General features: G+C 38.5%; 3 protein-coding genes across 3 annotated transcripts; all 3 read left to right on the top strand.

Annotated features, from left to right (window-relative positions):
- Positions 1-4760: 4760 nt before the first annotated feature.
- On the top strand, positions 4761-10510 carry LOC115231281 (SCAN domain-containing protein 3-like). Its single transcript, XM_029801341.1, has 4 exons — positions 4761-4898; positions 6038-6364; positions 7727-7779; positions 9355-10510. Exons 1-4 carry the CDS (start codon positions 4761-4763, stop codon positions 10508-10510), a joined length of 1674 nt encoding a protein of 557 aa, XP_029657201.1.
- A 71-nt stretch (positions 10511-10581) lies between these two features.
- LOC115231279 (SCAN domain-containing protein 3-like) lies at positions 10582-11193 on the top strand. Its single transcript, XM_029801340.1, has one exon. The coding sequence runs from the start codon at positions 10582-10584 to the stop codon at positions 11191-11193; it is 612 nt and encodes a 203-aa protein (XP_029657200.1).
- A 1585-nt stretch (positions 11194-12778) lies between these two features.
- Positions 12779-13225, top strand: LOC115231278 (inositol monophosphatase 2-like). The gene has a single exon (XM_029801338.1). It carries the CDS (start codon positions 12779-12781, stop codon positions 13223-13225), a length of 447 nt encoding a protein of 148 aa, XP_029657198.1.
- Positions 13226-19642: the final 6417 nt, after the last annotated feature.

Here is a 19642-nt window from a genome sequence, read left to right as displayed (position 1 = left end):
AATTTAAGTCTGTTAGTAATAAACCACGTATTTAGGCCTTTTTATACCTGAACATTTTTCTAAATATTGTGGTAAGTTTTTTGGATTCAGCATTAACGCTAAATCTTTTACTGAGATTTTTCGAAGGTTGAGACGCTTTTCGTAGATTGTAAAATTGTTTACTTAAAGTATTGGGCTTTAAATATTCAAACAACATTTCTCTAAAAAAAATTCTGACCAGTTTGTTGTTCATCACAGAAAATTTGTAAACGAGAGTGGAACAATATGACTCTGTTTTTATTTTGTGTGCGTCATTTTCGAACTGATTGGCAATAAAGACCGTAAAGGGGGGATAAACGTTTCTCAATAATAAGACACGACTAAATATTTCATTCACTTTCTTTAAAGACGACTCATCGCCATTCCTGTAAACGAGAATGATCACATCAGCCTCCATTATTGCAATCTTCAACATCATCGGGCTCAATAGAGCACCAGCAGTGTCGACCAATTTGAAAGTTATATTTTCGAGTTTTGCCTCGTATGTGTCGCCGATAGTCGCCATATATGCATTCAATTGTTTGTTCCATAAATAATTCGAAATTAAAGATGTTTTCCCAACCATTTGGTTACCCATTACATATATTTTGAAATTGTTTGATTTAAGTTGTAACACCCCGTTGCTTGTCATAAAACCATTTTTGTCGGTATTTTTAACTTTATTTCGATTTTTGCCGAAGAATCAATCTCGAATAATTAGATGAGGCTATTTATAATAAATACACAATTTAACGATTTTTAGTGCTTAAATCGTCAAAACTGCTCAACAAAATCCCAGAAATACACTTTGAAAGAAGTTGAAATACAGTGGGGCAAATAAGTCATGGAATGTCTATCTTTTTTAATTTGCATGAGAAATACGTTTTGAGGAAAATTAAAACACGTTTTTAATTACTCAAAGACAGATTGGTGGAAGTTTCAAAATATGTGTAACGGGATCGTTAAATTATCAAAAAATTTGTTATTAATAATTTGTTTGGTATTAAAATTGGGAAACGAGGCACGAGGAGACCACAGTTTCAACATTTTAATATAACACGTTTCGTAGCAGCCTAGACTAGTGAGGCCGCATCTCGAAACACCCGTCATAAACCATATTCTAGAACGTATCTAAACGACCTCTTTCATTCATTAAATCAACATAGATATTAAAAATAGCAGTGAAAATTGAGAAATAGTTCCAGAAATGTTAGTAATTAATGTTAGTAATTATTAAGAATCAACCTGATCGTTCATGTTTTTTTTGTGGAAAATATATTTTTAAAAAATTAGAACGGCCTCGAGCATTGATATACAATCTGCTGTTCAGATTGTTTGATGGTTGGGACGCCTTCCGTAAATTGCAAAATTTGTTATTGAAACTAGCAGGTTTTAAGTACCCGAGCAACAGTTCTTTGAAAAAAATAGTGACTAATGTGTCGTCCATCACCGAGAACTTATAAATGACGGTGGAAAAGTGGGATTCCGTTTTTATTTTATTTATGTTATATTCGAACTGATTGGCTAAAAAAACTGTGAAGGGAGGATAGCTATTTCTCAACGATAAGACTTGGTTAAAAATGTCGTTCACTTTTTTGAAAGACATTTCGTCGTCGTTTTTATAAACAAGAATGATGACATCAGCCTCCATTATTGCGATCTTCATCATCATCGGACACAACAAAGTCCCGGCAGTGTCAACGAGTTTAAAAGTTATGTTCTCCAGTTTTGCCTCGTATGTGTCGCCGATGGTGGGGACATATCCATTTAGTTTTCTATTCCACAAATAATTCGAAATTAGAGCCGTTTTCCCCACCATTTTACTTCCCATAACATAAATTTTGAAATTGTTTGTTTTAAGTTGCAATACATCATCTTTTGCCATACAAAATTATTTTTGTCATATTTTTTGCTTTTAATTTCCATCATCATCGAAGAATCAATTCAACATAATTGGATATGGCTATTTTTAATACAACTACGTTTATAATGATTTCTCACACTATAATATTGATATGATCCATTTTTATTCTAAAACGTTTCAATTAACTATAAATTTTAATAGAACAAATTTATTTAAATAATAGGAAAGTATTCAAAAATATAACATCTTAAAAGTCGAATTATTAAATAAACTATCAATCTCGTGCGTTCGTGTGGTCGTGTTAAATGGACTCCGTGGACACTCAACATGAGTCACCCAAGCCGAAAACCTCCAATAGAATAGTCCAATATTAAAAATAACAAAAATAGTTGTGGCAATTAAATAAGAAAAAATACGGACTGGTGCTCTGCTACAACGGATCCAATTATTACGGAATGCAAAAGTACTTATTCAGTAAACCTACGATAGGATGGTGGGTGTCAGAACTATAGAGGGTGAGCTTATAGACGCACTTCTACAAGTAAATGTGATCAACATTGATAACCTCGACAAAGTCTGGAGGCTTTAATTACTCGTAGTTGAAGTTCCAGAGGGCTGCCCGTACAGACAAGGGGGTGTCTGCCCTGAGGAATATGGTCTCGTTAAAAGTATTGTTATTAGTGGTGAAAATAGCTGACTTCACACGTCGAAAACAAAATTGATGACATAAATGCAGTTCTCCCACCTGACATTCGTGTTATTTGTAATATCTATTATTAATTATTGACAAAATATAAAATAAATATAATTTAAATTTCCCAGGTGCCCAAAAAGTGTCCAAAGCTTTCAGCAGTCGTACCCTGTGTAGTTCAAGAACATATATATACCATATCCCGTCCTTTGCCCTAGTGGCCGACCTGGTATCCCATTTGTGTCAATGTTCCAGTTCGAGTGGAGAAACTTTGCCATTTCAGGTTTAGCCCACTCCTGAGTCCTCAGAGGCCCAGCTGATGCAGGCGGACGAGTATCTGCAGGCTTTCAGAGGCACTCACAATTTCCACAACTTTACTGCCCGGACGTAGGAGAGTGTGCTGACTGTAGGGAAATGAGGATGGCCACCAACCACCGACATATTTTCTCGGTCGAGGTGTGTCCTCCTCTGTCCCTTCCGGGGGACTCGGGGACTATTCAATTCGTGCCTGTTCGTATTGTTGGACAGAGTTTTTTGTTGCACCAAATAAGGAAGATGATTGGTGATTTGTCATGTTATTGTAGGCGTGGTCATTTCCCTGTGCAGAGGGCTGATTGGGCCACCATATTTGGGGCAGTTGTTCATGCTGAGGAAAGTACTGTAGTTTGTATATTGGAGGTGTTCGCCCCCATTGCCCCCAGTTATGGACTGTTGTTGGACAGTGTTGGTTGTCCTGTCCACGTTTGTAGGTCAATTACACTGCCTATAATCAGAGAAGGGAAGAACATGGACTGCCACAACTTGATTGGACTGAATTTGAGGTGTGATTACCAATTATATAACCAGGGACAAGTCTCATCTTTCTATGACCAGTTCATTCTTCCTGACTTGGTGACCAATGAGTGTGGAAAGGCCATGTTTGTTGTTTGCTATTATTCACAGAATGGCCGACTGGCTTAGAGGTCTCCGCCCTGAGTTGTTCGAAAGTCACTTTTAGAACGATTTTTAGCTCATTATTTTTATAAATTAACACATTCATGCAGTGTATCTACACACAATTATAAACTAAGGAGGGAGACATGAAAGGCGTGTAGATATGATAATAAACCACATAAATCCGACATTAAAAAGACGTATTAATATATGATTCAAAGTATTTCCGGGTCGTCCTCAGAGTATTTGGATGTGTCCTCACGCATAATGCTGGAGTAGTCCAGATTATATTTTGTGAGCAAATAGTCCATTAATGGATTGGGCCCATTATCCGGACTCACGAAGGAATCCAGCATTTCTGTGGCAAACACGTAGACCTTATGGTTGGGGGAAACTATTACGATGGCTACTTCACTCCGAGTGAGGACATTCAGTTCATAAGCCTACATTCCCCACAAATTAAAAACACTTTTTTCATTAGTCCTTGTTTTCTTTTTGTCAGTGACTGGCGTCGGCGGACTTTATCTTCTATGTATTTTATGGATATTTTCGATTTTCCGCTTGGCATTTACCACAACGTAAGAGTGATGATTAATTGCATAATAATTTATTAAAATAAATATTAAATTTATTGAGCATAAATCATATCTAGTTTAGATTATATGTATTTTATATTTTTAAAAGTACTAAGGAAAATGTCAGTACATATACTCGTTTTGGAGAGATTTAACATCAGATTGCTTTTAATTAAATTTTGAAGATTAAAAACAAATAATATTAAAATAAAAACTAATATTGTCAAAAAATTGTTTAATTATAAAACTGGCGCAAAATAAATTAATTTTTAAATGGAGTCTTGTGAGCGTATCAAATCCTTCGTACGAATAAGGTAAAAGTTATTTTTACAGAAAATAGACCACTAAACAAGAAAGAAAACAAATCAAAAATGTTAAGAATCGAGAATAGTAACGAACTATATATACTCGACCCCTCTTTTGACAGACGGAAGACATACCAGTTCTCAGAGATATTTGACCATCTAACCACCCAAGAGGACGTCTACAACAACATTGTCTCCCCAATGGTCCAAGATGTCCACACGGGGTACAACTGCACTGTGTTTGCCTACGGACAGACTGCCTCCGGAAAGACCCACACAATGGAGGGCAATCTGGAATCCTCCGAGTCCGGACTTTGCAAAGACGCGGGAATAATCCCCCGAGTCCTCTCAGACTTGTTTGACCTCACAAAGGCATGGTTGGTGTCTCACTGCAGGACAAAGACGGCTACATCGAGATGTCCTACATCGAGATATACAACGAGGAGATTTTCGACCTGTTCTCCCAGTGTGTCTCCAAATTGAGTCTCTTTCGGGACATAACCTCCAAAGTTGTGAGTAATGCCCATCAGTAGGCCAATTCGGTGGTCATCAAGGGAGTGACGCAGGTCAGAGTGGAAGGACGAGACCAAATGTACAGACAACTCCAATTGGGGGTCAGGAACCGTCAAGTGGGGGCGACGGAGTGCAATCAAAAGTCGAGGTAGGCGTGGATGTGAGTGTAGTCGGTCACATGCTGTGTTCGTGGTGACCCTCCACTCCTTCCACTCACATAATGGAGAAAGGGTGGTCAAAACAAGCAAGTTTAATTTGGTGGATTTGGCGGGGAGTGAGAATGTGGGGAGATCGGGGTCGGTTAACCAACGTGCACGGGAAGCAGGTTATTTGGGTTGAGTGATTCGGTAGGGAAGATAAATCAGAGTTTGCTGACATTGGGACGAGTGATCACAGCTCTGACTGAAAAGGCCAAGCACATTCCCTACCGAGAGAGCAAACTGACGAGGATTCTTGAAGATTCGTTGGGCGGGCGTACTCGGACGACGATAATAGCCACGATATCCCCATCCACCTCGTCATTCGAGGAGACTCTGAGCACACTGGAGTATGCCAGTCTGGCAGAAACAATCGAAAACAAGCCACAAGTGAACGAGGACTTCCAACGAGGCAGTTTGCTGGAGGTTTGGATGAGTGGTGTATTGGAGATGTTCGAACGGGAGATCGACCGACTGAAGGAGCAACTGACATGTGCCACGACGGGGAAGGGGGTGTTGATGAAGGAGGACGACTTTGAGTACTCCTGTCATTAACTCCCAGGGAATTCACCCTCGAACTGTCCCACCAGGCTAAGACTGTCGCCTATTTGGAGGAATGTTATCAGTTGGCTGTCGAGAGTATTCAAATGGTTGGTTACGTACTCACTACTTGAGATTGATGACCAATTCAATGCGAGGACGTGTGTTCTCAGGGAGAAGGAGGCCGAGTTGGACATTGCCAAGAAGACTGTGGCCCAATTGGAGTCCATTTCCAACACTTTGGGGGACAAACTGGCAGCCTCGACAGCACGGGTGGGCGAATTGGACTCCCAGTTCAATACATACGAACGTGCCAGTTACAAATCGAGGCGTACAGTCAACAAGGTGGGTTATTGGCCTAATAATGACAGTTGTCTCGCAAAATTATTCGTTCTCATGAGCGGGCTGTGGGTCTCCACTCCACCAAATGTGAGTTTATTGCCCACGAGGAGAAGAGACAGTTGGGAATTGTTCATTTAAAACAATTTATGGATGATGCCAAACAAACGGTGTTGGATCTCATTGAATGTGCTCCCAAACACGAGTTATCACGTGTCCCTCCTGTTGACCCACTCGAGAATGGACTGAGAGAGTGTGTCCGATCAGACTTGGAGGGTCTTCGCCTGTTGGAGATGGACTTGGAACAATTCCGTGGAAGAATGGGGGATGATGACACAAAATTCACGAATGAGCTCATATCTCACCTGGTTGTGTCGAATTATATATCTGTAAGGGAGAGATCGAACAGGTGTTGAAAAGGGACTTGTTCGGAGGGTTGGAAGTGCCGGGGATGGAGGTGGTCTCCCCATTGCCCGAGTACCACTCCCAACCCTTCCCGTTCGATGAGAGAATTCGGAGTATTAACGAACTGGCCAGTCAGATGAGTGTCAGTCAGACAATTCGTTTGCGAGCATTGCTGAAATACAACAAGGAGGTGATTGATTTCAAAAGTGTAAGCAATCATTCGTGACTGTAAGGCCCTCCTAAATAAAATGGAGTCATTTCCATTGGATTTGATGGACGAGGTATTCCGAGGTGGTTACATTCATAGTTGCCCGCATTGACCGAGGTGGTTGATTTGAACATGTTTGACTGGTCGGGTGATGTGTAGGTTAGCCCGCAAATCGTCGGAGTGTGTGGTGGCTGTGTCAAGTGGTCAGTCATTCATGGAAGTGTCTCCGATGGTGAATGGAGAGGGTCATGTTTAGGAGTCGTGTCCATCTGCGGAGGAGTACGTGGAAAAGTGCAAAGGAGTGGTTAAGAGTGTAAGTAATCAGATGGACAATATGCGACACAAGATAAGGGCAGTGGCCAACTCGATTGTGCCAATTAATACTGACTTTCTCGACATATTGAAGAATATGGTCGTCACGACGACTAAAGATTTAATCAAAATTATAGAGAGTATTCCCGTAGTCCTTCCCAGCACGGAAGCCCAGCCTGTAGTGGATATTATGGACACTCTATCCATATATTTGGACAAAATGACAGAATTTTATAACGAATTACTGTCTGCATATCCTTCTGCATGATTTTTTTTCTGTTATTTAATTTGTGTTGTTTTGTGTCATTTCACCTAGCATTAGATAATGAGACCAGCAGAAACAACAGCGTCCTCCAAGTTTGCTCCCATAGGACCTCCAGGGAGTGAATGACAAATTAAGATCGGAATAGAGCGGAATAGATGGGCAGTTGTGTCTTCGTCAGCACAGCAAATGGGACAAAAGGGGGAAATCGAAATGTCCATTTTATGTGCATAGTGGTTTAATGAGGATGGAAACGAGCCAAGTTTGTCTGAGCTGAACGATCGAGAAGCAATTTAGAAGGGTGAACGTCAGGAGGAGGTTTATCGAGCACAGAGTTAGGCGTCAGCTTAAGAATTCCTGACGTAGATATCAAATTCTCTTCATTGGTGCAGTTCATCAATTTTAGTAGGACTATTTAATAAAGTTAATTAAATAGTTAGCCTTAATAAATTGTGTTGAGTGAGGTGCGACGAATGTATCGAATTTGTCAGTTTAAAAACCGAACAAAAGGGGGGACGACCCCCACACATATTCACCAAGTTAATTCCCCTTAATGAATGACAGGAATCAACAGAGAAGTTGTGTTCGAGAGCATTCCATGAGTACCTTAATGAAAAGTACACTCATTATTGCAAGTTTAGTTTGGACAAAAATGCATATGTTCTCAAATATAAATCCATTTCGAATAATTTGCTCAAATCTATTAAACATCTGCCTTCCTGCCTCGAAGTATGTGCTTATTATTTGAGAATTAGAAACTTAGTTGCAGTCAATCGTGGCTTTGCTTTTGGATTTTGAATTCTCTGGCTATTTTGGGGGTGTCCTTGCCTCCGAAAGTGAGAAATCAGTTTAAATTGACATGACAATGTTAGAGCCATCAAGTTTATAATCGATGACTCATATGACCCACAAAGCGGAGGTTTCGGAGGTATTTTATCATTATAATGTATTTCAAGGCGGAAAGGGACAACTCGGACATGTGGCCTCCTCCTATGCAGCCATAAACACCCTCTCCCTCCTACACGCCCTCCATCACGTCGACAAACAAAAAATGAAAAACTTTCTTCTAAGCCTGAAACTCCCCGACGGCTCGTTCTGCCTCCAACAGGACGGGGAAGTGGACATTCGGTAGTCCATTCCCTCGAATGCAGAGCCTCCTACTGTGTCCTCTCCATTGCCCAATGCCTGGACATCCTCGACCCCCAACTGACCGAGGGAGTGGCCGATTACATCCTCCAGTGCCAGACATACGAAGGGGGGTTCGGGGCTGTCCCTCAAGCAGAGGCACACGGCTCATACTCCTTCTGTGCCATTGCGGGTCTGACAATTATTGGGGAAGAAGGGAAATGTGATTTGTCTGGTCTGTTGGTGAGTGGAGTGGTGACATTCAGCGGTGGCTGAGTCGGAGACAAATGTGCTTCGAGGGGGCTTCAATGGACGACCCAATAAGTTGGTGGACACCTGCTACTCCTTCTGGGTTGGGGCAGCTCATGTTCTCACTCGTTCGGGCGTTGGGGGGTGGAGGACTGTTCAGTTGTGGTAGGCCAGTCTGATTATTCCAGCTGGACTGTCGCAGTATTTGGTGTGTTGTGGACAGACGGGGGACGGACTGAGGGACAAGCCTGGCACGTTAGTCATTCTGGGGACTGTAGGGTGGCTGATTTGTATCACACGATGTATGGGTTGGCTGGACTGTCCTTGTGCTATTCAGAAGGGGAGTACACACTTCCCAGGATTGTCGATGGTGATGACGTCATCCGGATATTGGTTGGCTTTGATCTTTTATTTGGAACTCGGTGAATCCCCTCAACGCCGTGGCAATTGAAACTGACTCTTTTTTAGTTCGATTTTATATTTCTATAGTCTTTATAATTTTACAAGGACTTTTGAATTTTATCTCAAATTAATTAATAAATTTATTTGATTGCGGCGGATATTTGAATAAGTTCTAGTGTGGTTGCGTACTTTGCATATGCTGCCCTAAGTCAGTGTTTCTCAACGTTGGGCCCCAGGCCCACTTGTGGGCCTGAGAAATTTTGAAATGGGCCTGAAGATTTAATTGGGCCTGGAGTGGGCCTCAAGAAAATATGTTAATACTAATACTAATAAATCTTTATTCGTTATTATTTTCAAATTGATTTGATTTGTTTTTAATTTAATGATATTGTCATATTTAAATTTAAATATTATAGGCCTGATTGTATAGTTCATGTCAAAAGTACACAAGGAAAAAGGAAGACTACACGCAAATACCAGACTGATTTTTTATTACTAGGCTTCATCCCATCAAGTGCTGATTCTAAGAGGCCTGAATGTGTGGACTGTGGCTTAGTAATGACAAATGTTTCCATGAAGAAATCAAAATTGTTCGCCCATCAACAGTTGAAGCATCCTGCTTCTGTTGGAAAGGAGCGCAGCTATTTCAGGAAGAAAGTGGAGTTACGCCAAAAGAATGCTCCAAAAACTTTAGAATTCTGCTTAAAAAAAGCAAATGAGCATAATAACAAGACACTAAAAGTCAGTTATGCAGTGAGTGAACTGGTTGCTAAGGTGGGGAAGCCACATACAATTGCAGAACGTCTGGTGAAGCCAGCAATGTTGATCTGTGCTAAAGAACTGCTAGGAGAACAGGCTGCCAACATTCTACAAAAAATCCCATTGTCTAATGACACAGTGAAGAGAAGGCAAATTGAAATGGCAGAAAACCTCGAGAAACAGCTTGTGGAAAAATTAAAAGTTTCTAAGTTCTCACTACAAATTGATGAGACAACAATCAACAATTCTGCCTTATTACTTACTTATGTCCGATATATTGATGCAATGGCAATTCATGAAGAAATGTTATTTATAAAAAAGTTGATTGACACACGAAGCGACACTATATATGCGGCTGTTTACGACTATCTGTACGATAATGGGATCCCTCTGTCAAATCTGTTGCAGATTGCAACAGACGGTGCCAGCGCTATGACCGGCAAACAGAATGGCTTTGTAGCTAAATTAAAAAAAGTTGCCCCTCATATATTGGCAATTCATTGCATCATCCATCGAGAACATCTTTGTGCTAAATCTCTCAATGATGACATGGAACATGCATTGAAAGTCGCTGTTTCAACAGTGAATTTTGTCAAAGCCAATGCTTTGCATGACCGCCTATTTCAACATTTATGTGAACATGAGGACCACCAGAGACTCCTCATGCACACTGAAGTGAGATGGCTTTCCAAAGGAAATTCCCTAGTTCGTCTTGCTGAAATGTGGGATATGGTTCTTATTTTTGTTCATGACATAAAACACAAGCTTGTAGCAAGAAGCAGAAAGATAAAGCTGAGACTTTGTTTTCAGTGATAAATAACAACGATACAAAAGCAAGGATTTTTTACCTGGCTGACTTATTCGCACATGTCAACCAACTGAACATGACACTGCAAGGGCGAAATGCTAATCTGATAGATAGTGCTGAGAAAGTACGCTCTTTTTTGAACAAGTTATGTCTCTGGAAGATGCATCTTCAAAAAAATGAATTTGCTTATTTTTGTAATTTTGCCAAAACTGCTCCGAGCTCAGAAGTAATCGCAAGCTGCACTGACCACTTGAAATGCTTGAAAGAAGATATGACTAGAAGATTTAAAGATATCATCGAAATGAATCCGCCTAGTTGGATTATAGATATAGCACATTTTGACGTATTAAGTGAAAAAGACATTGATCCTATTATTGCTGGAGAACTTCTTGAACTGAAGGAGAACAAAGTATTAATGAAAAATATTGAAAGGGATGGCTTATATGGATGGATGAAAGTAGAATCGATTCATCCATTACTCTTTGAAAAAGTTGTTCCGTTTGTACTTGGCTTTCCCACCACTTGGTTGGTTGAGACAGGATTTTCTGCAACAAACGATTTACTCACAAAAAAACGCAATCAATTGCAGATTGAGAAGAGAGGAGACTTACGTTTGAGGTTGAACCAAGATCTGGAAATTCAACTTGACAAATTGATAGATAGACATCAAGAGCAGTGTAGTCATTGACATTTTAATAAGATTTTTTATGTTAATAAAAATACTTTTTTGTTAATCAAAGTTTTATTAAAGGCAATGGGCCTGAGATTTTATATGACCCTGAAAATGGGCCTCAGGGAAAAAAGGTTGAGAAACACTGCCCTAATGACACTACTTATGGGGAAATTGATTATATTCTACTACTGAAATAAACTATACCCAGTATTCGGTAGGTCACTTTAAATGTTACCTTAAGGGGAATAAACGTGACTGCCGACTGCACAACCCATACCTCGAACAGGAGTTTAAAAATATTCGGAGAATCGGGTTTGGGTCATACACCCTGGTATGGTCACCCAATAACCCGCAGATATGGTCAGCCGAGTCCAAACGTGAGGGAAAGAAGTACGCCATCAAAATGTACACACAGCCATTCTCCTCCCTCCAGGAAAAGTACCCCACTTCTAACCATAGAAAACACCGATTGGAAGAAGTGCGAGCCATGTCGACCATTTCCCACACAAACTGTGTGTCCCTCTTCTCTGCCTTTGTGCAATTAGGCCAACTGTACATGCAAATAGAGCTCTGTCAACTCAGGTTAGCCAAGTGAAGGACTGGCAGTCTCACTCGCATGTACACCATCCAGTCGGTCTATTTTCGGGGGGATATGCTCAGCCATGACTTGTTTGTGGACATTTCGAGGGTAATCTGGCCTGGCAGTTTAGGCTGTGGTGTATCTCATCTCACTGGGCATAATTCATGGGGACATATCCTCCGACAATGTGTTCTTCGGGTTCGACGCCTTCTTCAAACTGGGGGACTTTGGGGAGGTCAGTTATCAGGTCGTCCACCCCCAGGAGAGCACTCCTCAGTGGGGGGAATCACTTCGCAGAGTGGGGACTGTCATCCTCCAGTCCCTGCTTTGTCAGGAAGTGTTTGATATATCGGAATATAATGTTGAGACTGAGCTGATTCCACGTTTGAGTGATATGAGAACTATCAGGGCTGAATTGTGAGGTGATGAGGGGGATGGTGGGGGATATGCTGTCGGGGGGTGTGACTCCTCATAGACTGGGCAGTGTTGTTGAGGACGGTCGATTGGGGGTGGCGAGTGAAGAGGAGTGTTTGGTGGATAATGGGTATTCTGTCTTCTTTGCTGACCCGTCTTTCCCCTTTTTGTCGAGGACAGATCCAGTCACCGGGCGGAGGATGACTGGGTCATACATTCCACTTTTATTTGAATCGAATTGTTGATATTTCATTACTTTCGGAATTAACTGGCTTTGTTTTTTAATGTTTATTCACATTACAAATATTCATGTTTTTAAGGAATGTCGACCCAATTTTGAGGTGTGGTAGCCAATGTCGAATCTTAAAAAGTTTGTAAAAAAAGCTGAATTTTGTGTGTGTTTGAAAACTTAATTAGGCAACTAGTTTTGTTAATTTAGTTAATTCATTTTAAACTATAATTCTAATGGTGAGGTTGTTAAGATAATACACACTATTTATACTTATTTTCTAATCTCCCCAAGACTGACTTGGAAGAAATCGAAAGGGCAGTCAAGGAATATGCCACCATGGCTGGCGATGTATATTCATAAAATAGTCTTAGATGATGCTCGAGGCAATACAAACAGGACTAAAAGTCGAATTCAAATCCTCCTACTGCGATTTGGTCACCGAGACCGACAGGGCAATAGAAAACAAAATAAAAACCCTCATCTACCAAAACCAAAAGTTCAAAGACCACAGGTCCCTCTCAGTTCCTATTTTAGATTTATTGGCGAAGAGACCATCGCCCAATGTGGGGGACTCGGAGACGAATTCACGTGGATTGTCGACCCGATTGACGGAACCTCCAACTTGTTCACAATTTTCCCAATTTTTGTGTCTCGATTGCAGTGACATTCCAGAAGAAGGTGAGTTCTGGACTAACGGATCAGCCTGTCGTGGGGTCGTCTTCAATCCGTCCACCAAAGAAATGTTTTCTGCCATCACCGGTCGGGGAGCCTTCAAAAATGGCCAACAAATGCGAGTCTCATCAGTTTCTGGTAACAAATGAGGTCAAAAAGTAGAACTGAGTCGAGCATTGGTACTTGCAGAGTACGGAGGGTGGCGGTCGGAGAGTGTATCTCTTCAAAAGATTTCCAACAACCGGAATCTCATTTGCAAAGTCGCTGGGTGCTTCCTTGACTGATTTTGACAGAATTCGAATGAACGGAAGTGCTGCCTTAAATATGTGCTATGTCGCCGATGGTCGGGCAGATGCTTACTTGGAGTTTGGAATACACGTTTGGGACTATGCGGCAGGTGGTTATAGCTCAGGAGGCGGGGGCGTGTGTGTGAAATCCTTATAATGGTTTTGTCTCCGTTTGTAGTTGCAGGGGGGAATGTTGACATTTTGTCTCGGTCAGTGCTCTGTGCTTGCAGGGAGTCGATTGGGCGTGATATTCTGAGTTGTGTTGAGTGTATTCCATTTGAGAGGGATGCTGAATAATTTAACTCATTATGTTAATTAATTAGTTATTCTAATTCAACGTCTTCATTTTGCTCTTATACTTTTAGTCAGTCGATTGCTATATAAAAATATGCCAAATTATGACTAAATTTATTGATTGAATATAGGTTATGCATGTTTTCAATTTCAGATCATTTTCTGACACAATGTCATCTTCAATTTCCATCGGTTTGATTCTCCGCATCTAGTTCTGAGCTTAGAATGGATATTAACACTTATAACAATAAACAATTACTTTACTAATGAAAAAAACATCGTTCAGAGGAAGACCTAAAATGACTCTTTCTGTTGTTCTTTTTTTTTAAAATATAATAACGATATCTAAAGTAAAAAGATAGCTAAGCTAATTAAAGGCCACACGAGACACCCGGCCAGCCTCTGTTGTTCTATACAAGGATCTTAATGAAATTGGAAGAAAACTTAAATGCGCAAACGGTCTAAAACAGCGGTTCTCAAATGCGGCCCCCGGGGCCGCATGTGGCCCCTAGGATTTTTTTTGCGGCCCCTCTAGAGTAACTAACTTTTTTAATTTTTTAATAATGTTTAAATTTAATTATTCATTCTTAAGGTTAAACATATCCATAATTGGTGATTTCATTAACCAATTTGAAGCACGTTTTGGAATACATTTATATAAATTTAATTTTTAGAATTCTAAAGAATTCCTTCCTTTAATGAAAATATTCGCAACTCCATTCAGCGTGGAAATTAAGGATGCGCCTGCAAAGTTTCAATTAGAACTCATTAATTTACAACATGATATAGAACTGCGGCATTGTTCAAAAATGCGTCCATTATTAATTTTTACGAATTAATTCCTCAAGACAATTCAAAAATATAACACACAATGCATATATGAATCTACATATTTACAGCGATACAAATAAAAACGGAACAGCCAATTTCTCAATTTCTTTCTATATATGCTTAATTTCTTTTAACAAAAAATCGAATTTCCAGATAATCTTAACTTTTGCCTTAACTTTTGCGATTGTTTGATAAAATACTGATAATTTCTGCAGATGGATAATGGAGATTCAAACTTATTCAGTCGCAATCTTTTCGGACTTGTAAACGAATAATTACAATCATCTACATATAGAAATTCAAATTACATGAATTTTCAATTAGACTCGGACAATTGTTTGCATCATCGACTTGATCAGGACTCAACAAATCATTACTTGATTATCTAAGGAATAATTTTATAATTACAACCATAAAATATTGTATTTATTCCACTTATTCCCCGGTATCTTTCAAAAGGCTCTCATTAGAAGATGAGTGGACAGAAATGTTATAACTGTACACTGCATTTTCTAATTTTTCCAGCCACTTTTTATTATCATTGTCGATCATTTTTGCCATTTTTCTTGTAATTGACTGGTTGAAGCGTTCGACAATCCCTTGTGAGCGGGGATTGTTTGGCCTTCCGTGAATTCGTTTGATATTGAATTCCTCACATAGATTGGTCATTTCACGATTCTTGAATTCAGTCCCATTATCGGACTGAAGAAATTGACACGGACCATTTAAGAAAAATAAGGTTTTCACAAACTTCATTTGAGGACTTAGTGTAGAGCGGCCTCGCAAATGCAAATCTATAAAAATTGTTAAAAAACTAACCTGCTATATACGTCAATGACCGTTAAAATCCATTTAAAATTTTTATTATAGTAGAAAAACTTTTCAGATCTATAAGATATATCTGAAATCTTTCATTTGGGCAAGATGCAAAGACATGGTTATTTATATCTCCAATCTAGGATTTAAAAAGTTAAAACTTTTAAGGGTCGCGCAAATTTACAATTTCACAGTTTCGAATACTTTTCGAATAATCTCATTTTTAACTGTGAAATATCGTTGTCGACATTCATATTCAATTTTGTTAACTCCTCCATGCAAGAAGTCATGCAAACTTTTAGCAACGATCTCCATTTCGGGTTCATTGTCCAGACAAATCACTAGCTTGTGATCTGAATTCGCACATTTAAGATACAATCTATACATTTACAATTTGTATGATACCTTTCATTAATTACAGTAAAATTTTCAATTTTCTTAACTAGTCTATATTTTTTTTGCTTTGTAAGATGTTCAGGAAATTTATCCTGTAAAACATCTTTTAAAATTTGATATTCCAAACTATTCTTTACATAACCTTTGTACGAGGACATTGCTGCAAAACATACTTGCACGCTAGAAATAACTCAAGAAATTTAGGTTTCCCACCAAAAAAATTAATTTCTGATAATTAAATTCTTACAAATATAATTTTTTGTCAAAATGAGAGAGTCTTTAGCTAATTTAGTAAATTATTAAATGATAAGAATGAGTCGCGGTCTAATTAAAAGATTTATAATTTAATCCCATCAATGTCATAATTGCACATTTCAAGGTCACGTCAGGTATCGCGCGGCCCATAGGTATCGCGCAAACCATGTCACATATTATCATATTTGACTTTGACAGAATGTGCAATCACAGATTGCACGACTTTGAATAGAGTGTGCAATTAACAGATTTTGAAAAACCACTTTGATAGTTGAAACCACATTAGCAACAATCATTAACCAATTTACCACCAATTGACGCACGACCTTGAATAGAGTGTGCATTAACAGATTTTGAAAAACACTTTGATAGTTGAAACCACATTAGCACAACCATTAACACAATTTACCACCATTGACAGCGCAATCAGAAGAATTTGCGTAAAAATATTAACTATTTACTTGAGTTTTCGTAAAGATAGAATTTATTTTCGGTATGCCTCTTTTCCTAAACTTTTTTATTATTCAAAAATAATTTTTTAAATAGATACCGAAGGAGGAAAAACGAAGCTGAAGAAAAAACGGTCAGCTTAATAAGGTAATTAATTAAATCTTTTTTGTGTGTCGCTTTCTTGCCTGCCGCATCTCCCCTGCCCCATTTCCGCCAGTAAAAAACAAAAAATAAAAAAGAAAAAAAAGGAAATTACAAAGGAAAAATGAAAAAATTAAATATAAAAAAAATAGACCACAAAATGAAAAAAAAAGTTTGCAATGACAATAAACAAGGCCCAGGGACAGTCATTAAGGTAGTTGGGTTATTTTTAGAGAGTGAGTGCTTTTCACATGGACAGCTGTATGTGGGATGCTCGAGGGTAGGCAGAAGAGAAAATTTATTCATATATGCCAAGGAAGGACGGACGACAAACATCGTTATCAACAGGCGATAGAATAGGGTTACATTAAACCAGGTAGTTTTACATCTACATAAACTTATAGTTGTTTGATGAAACAGGCCCTCCGCAGGAGCTAGGTCGCGGTGAGCGAAGCGAGCTGCCGAGCTAGTTGTTCTATATTATAGATTAGTGAAATTTTCCACAATTTGTTTGAGAGGCTTTGTTTTGTCGAAAATGAACATGATGGTAAATTTAAGATGCATTTATTTTTAGAAACGAATAATAAAATGTTTGATTTTAATTCTCCAGACATAATTCATCTTATTTTAAAAGAATAGTACACAGAGGCGACATATTAAATGTTTAGCAATTGTCTTTAGTCAGTAATTAGTGTCAAACTATGTAGGTCAACAATGAAGGTCGCTCTGGTCACCAGCGTAGGCGCGACATACTATTTGTTAGGGTAGTTCGAAATGGAATATTCTTTTCCCGGGCAATTTTCAATGATAGCGGTTTCTATGATAAAATCAAATTCTTTTGTCGGTCAGTGCTTGTGGCGAAAAATTGAAGCCATTGTTAGTAGGAAAATATAAATCCCCACGTTGTATGAAAAACTTTAACCTGAAGAACATGGAGTTTCATATTCATCATCTAAAAACAGTTGGATGACATCAGAAATATTTATTACTATGGCTCACCATTACAAATGAACAAATGATTACGCAAAAGAGAAAAATTGTTTTGTTACTTGATAACGCAAGCTGTCACAAATATATCCATCTTTCCAACATTGAATTGTTTTTTCTCCCAAAAAATACAACCTCATTAATTCAACGTTAGACATGGGGTTATTAAATCTTTCAAGTCCAATTATCTTAACGCTTTATTGGATTTTACTCTTTATTTTGAGGACGTTGAGTTACAAATTGTTAATTTAAAAAAAATAAATCTTCGTCATGTCATAATAATTGTTGGAAAAACATGGCAAAATTTAAATCCTGAAACAATAACGAATTGTTGGGAAACAATTAATAACTGTCGGCAACAGATTCCTAGTTCAAATTTTTTAGTTAACAGTGAGAAAGAAAATTTGGACACGATAATTGCAGACGTAATTGCTGAAAATGAAGAAGAAAATAATGATGAGTCAATATATGACCAAACTGAATGCAACTGTTCACACTTGGACACGATAACAGCAATGAATAACCTTGAAGAGAATATTCACCGTTTGTTTCCCGATGCGTTAAAAGACTATTACAATTTCAGAAAATATTGGGCATACATATGAAGAAATCTGCAACAGGAAACAAAATAACAGATTATTTTCGTGTATAATAGAATAAAAATTTTTTCTACTTGAAAAATACTCTAATTATCAATAAAATTAGTGGAAAACATGTTTAAATGTTCTTAAAAATACTTTATTTATTTATAAATTAATGAAAATATGCTAAAACTATTAAAATTTTTATAAAAATAAAGAAAATTTCAGACCTCCATTTTTGGGGAAACCTCTATTTTTGGGGCAATTTTTCAAAATTGATGCCCCAAATGGAGGTTATACTGTATTTATAATTTTTCACATGTTTTGATCTGTTTTCAAATTAATCAAGGCGTTTCAATTTTTATTTTATCGTACATAATATTTCTTCTGTTTAAGATTTAATAATAACATTTCACCATGTTCTGAGTATTTTTGGTATTTAAAATAATTATTGTCACTGTTTAATAAGGATATTATGCAAATGGAGAGGCCTTTCCCATTTGCCCAAATTAAAAAAAGTAGCAAAATAAAAAATTAATGTGTGGCTGTCTGTCTTAAAAATAAAAACTTTTGCAAGACTCATTATTAAAGTATTCATTTCCTGTCGAACAAGCCATATCACTTTAAATTCTTTATTCTATCCAACTGTGTATTTGTCTTCAAAAAATCTGATAAGAATAGTTTTCATTGTTGAGGTCAGCCTGCATGTACTTTACCTAATCACTGATTAGGAGAAAATCAACACTCCAAAAATAGAAGGCAAAAATGTATTCCGTCACAAAAATGAATGATTCGAAGAGTTTATGGATGATTTATAATCATTATTAATTGATCGTCCATTCTTTAGAATATATAATTCCATAAAGATTTATTGATTGGCCGACTGAATATATAAAGTATCCACATCTACTCACTTGCTTTTTATTTACTTAAGTATTTTGGTGTATAAATAAATATATATTCACTGAATAAAATCCGGTTGACCCACAATGGTATTCGAGAGTCTGGTTGCCGACATCCTAAATCGAGCTCTGGGGGACTACATTTGTAACCTCGACAAGGACCAGCTCAAGACGAACATTTGGAAAGGTAGAACAACAAACCACCCACAATAGGCGACATCCTCCTCAAAGACCTGACCCTGAGGACGACCATCTTTGTACCCCACCTGTCTAATCACGCAGGAAGACAACAACATTCCAGTCCGCATAATCTACGGCCACATTGGTAATGGGACTCACTCAGCAGGCACATTTCGCCTGCAAGTTCCCTGGACGAATATCTACAAGGCCCCCGTCGTAGGGGAGATTACGGACGTGCTCGTGTGTTGTCGGCCCAGCGATGGTGGGCACTTTCCTCACTCCCAGGCCAGTCGTACAACCAGGAGGAGGAAGACAGGCTCACCCAGGCTAAGAAAATGGCAGACTTGGAGAGAATCGAGCGCAACAGTCAACCCACAAGTGAGGTGTGAGTGTTGAGGGTAGAGAGTCATGGTTCCACGGGATATGTGGAGATGATTCTACTTCAG

The sequence above is a fragment of the Octopus sinensis genome, unplaced genomic scaffold (assembly GCF_006345805.1).
Source record: "Octopus sinensis unplaced genomic scaffold, ASM634580v1 Contig18040, whole genome shotgun sequence".
Lineage (NCBI taxonomy): Eukaryota > Metazoa > Mollusca > Cephalopoda > Octopoda > Octopodidae > Octopus > Octopus sinensis.
This window is presented reverse-complemented; position numbering and strand designations above follow the sequence as displayed.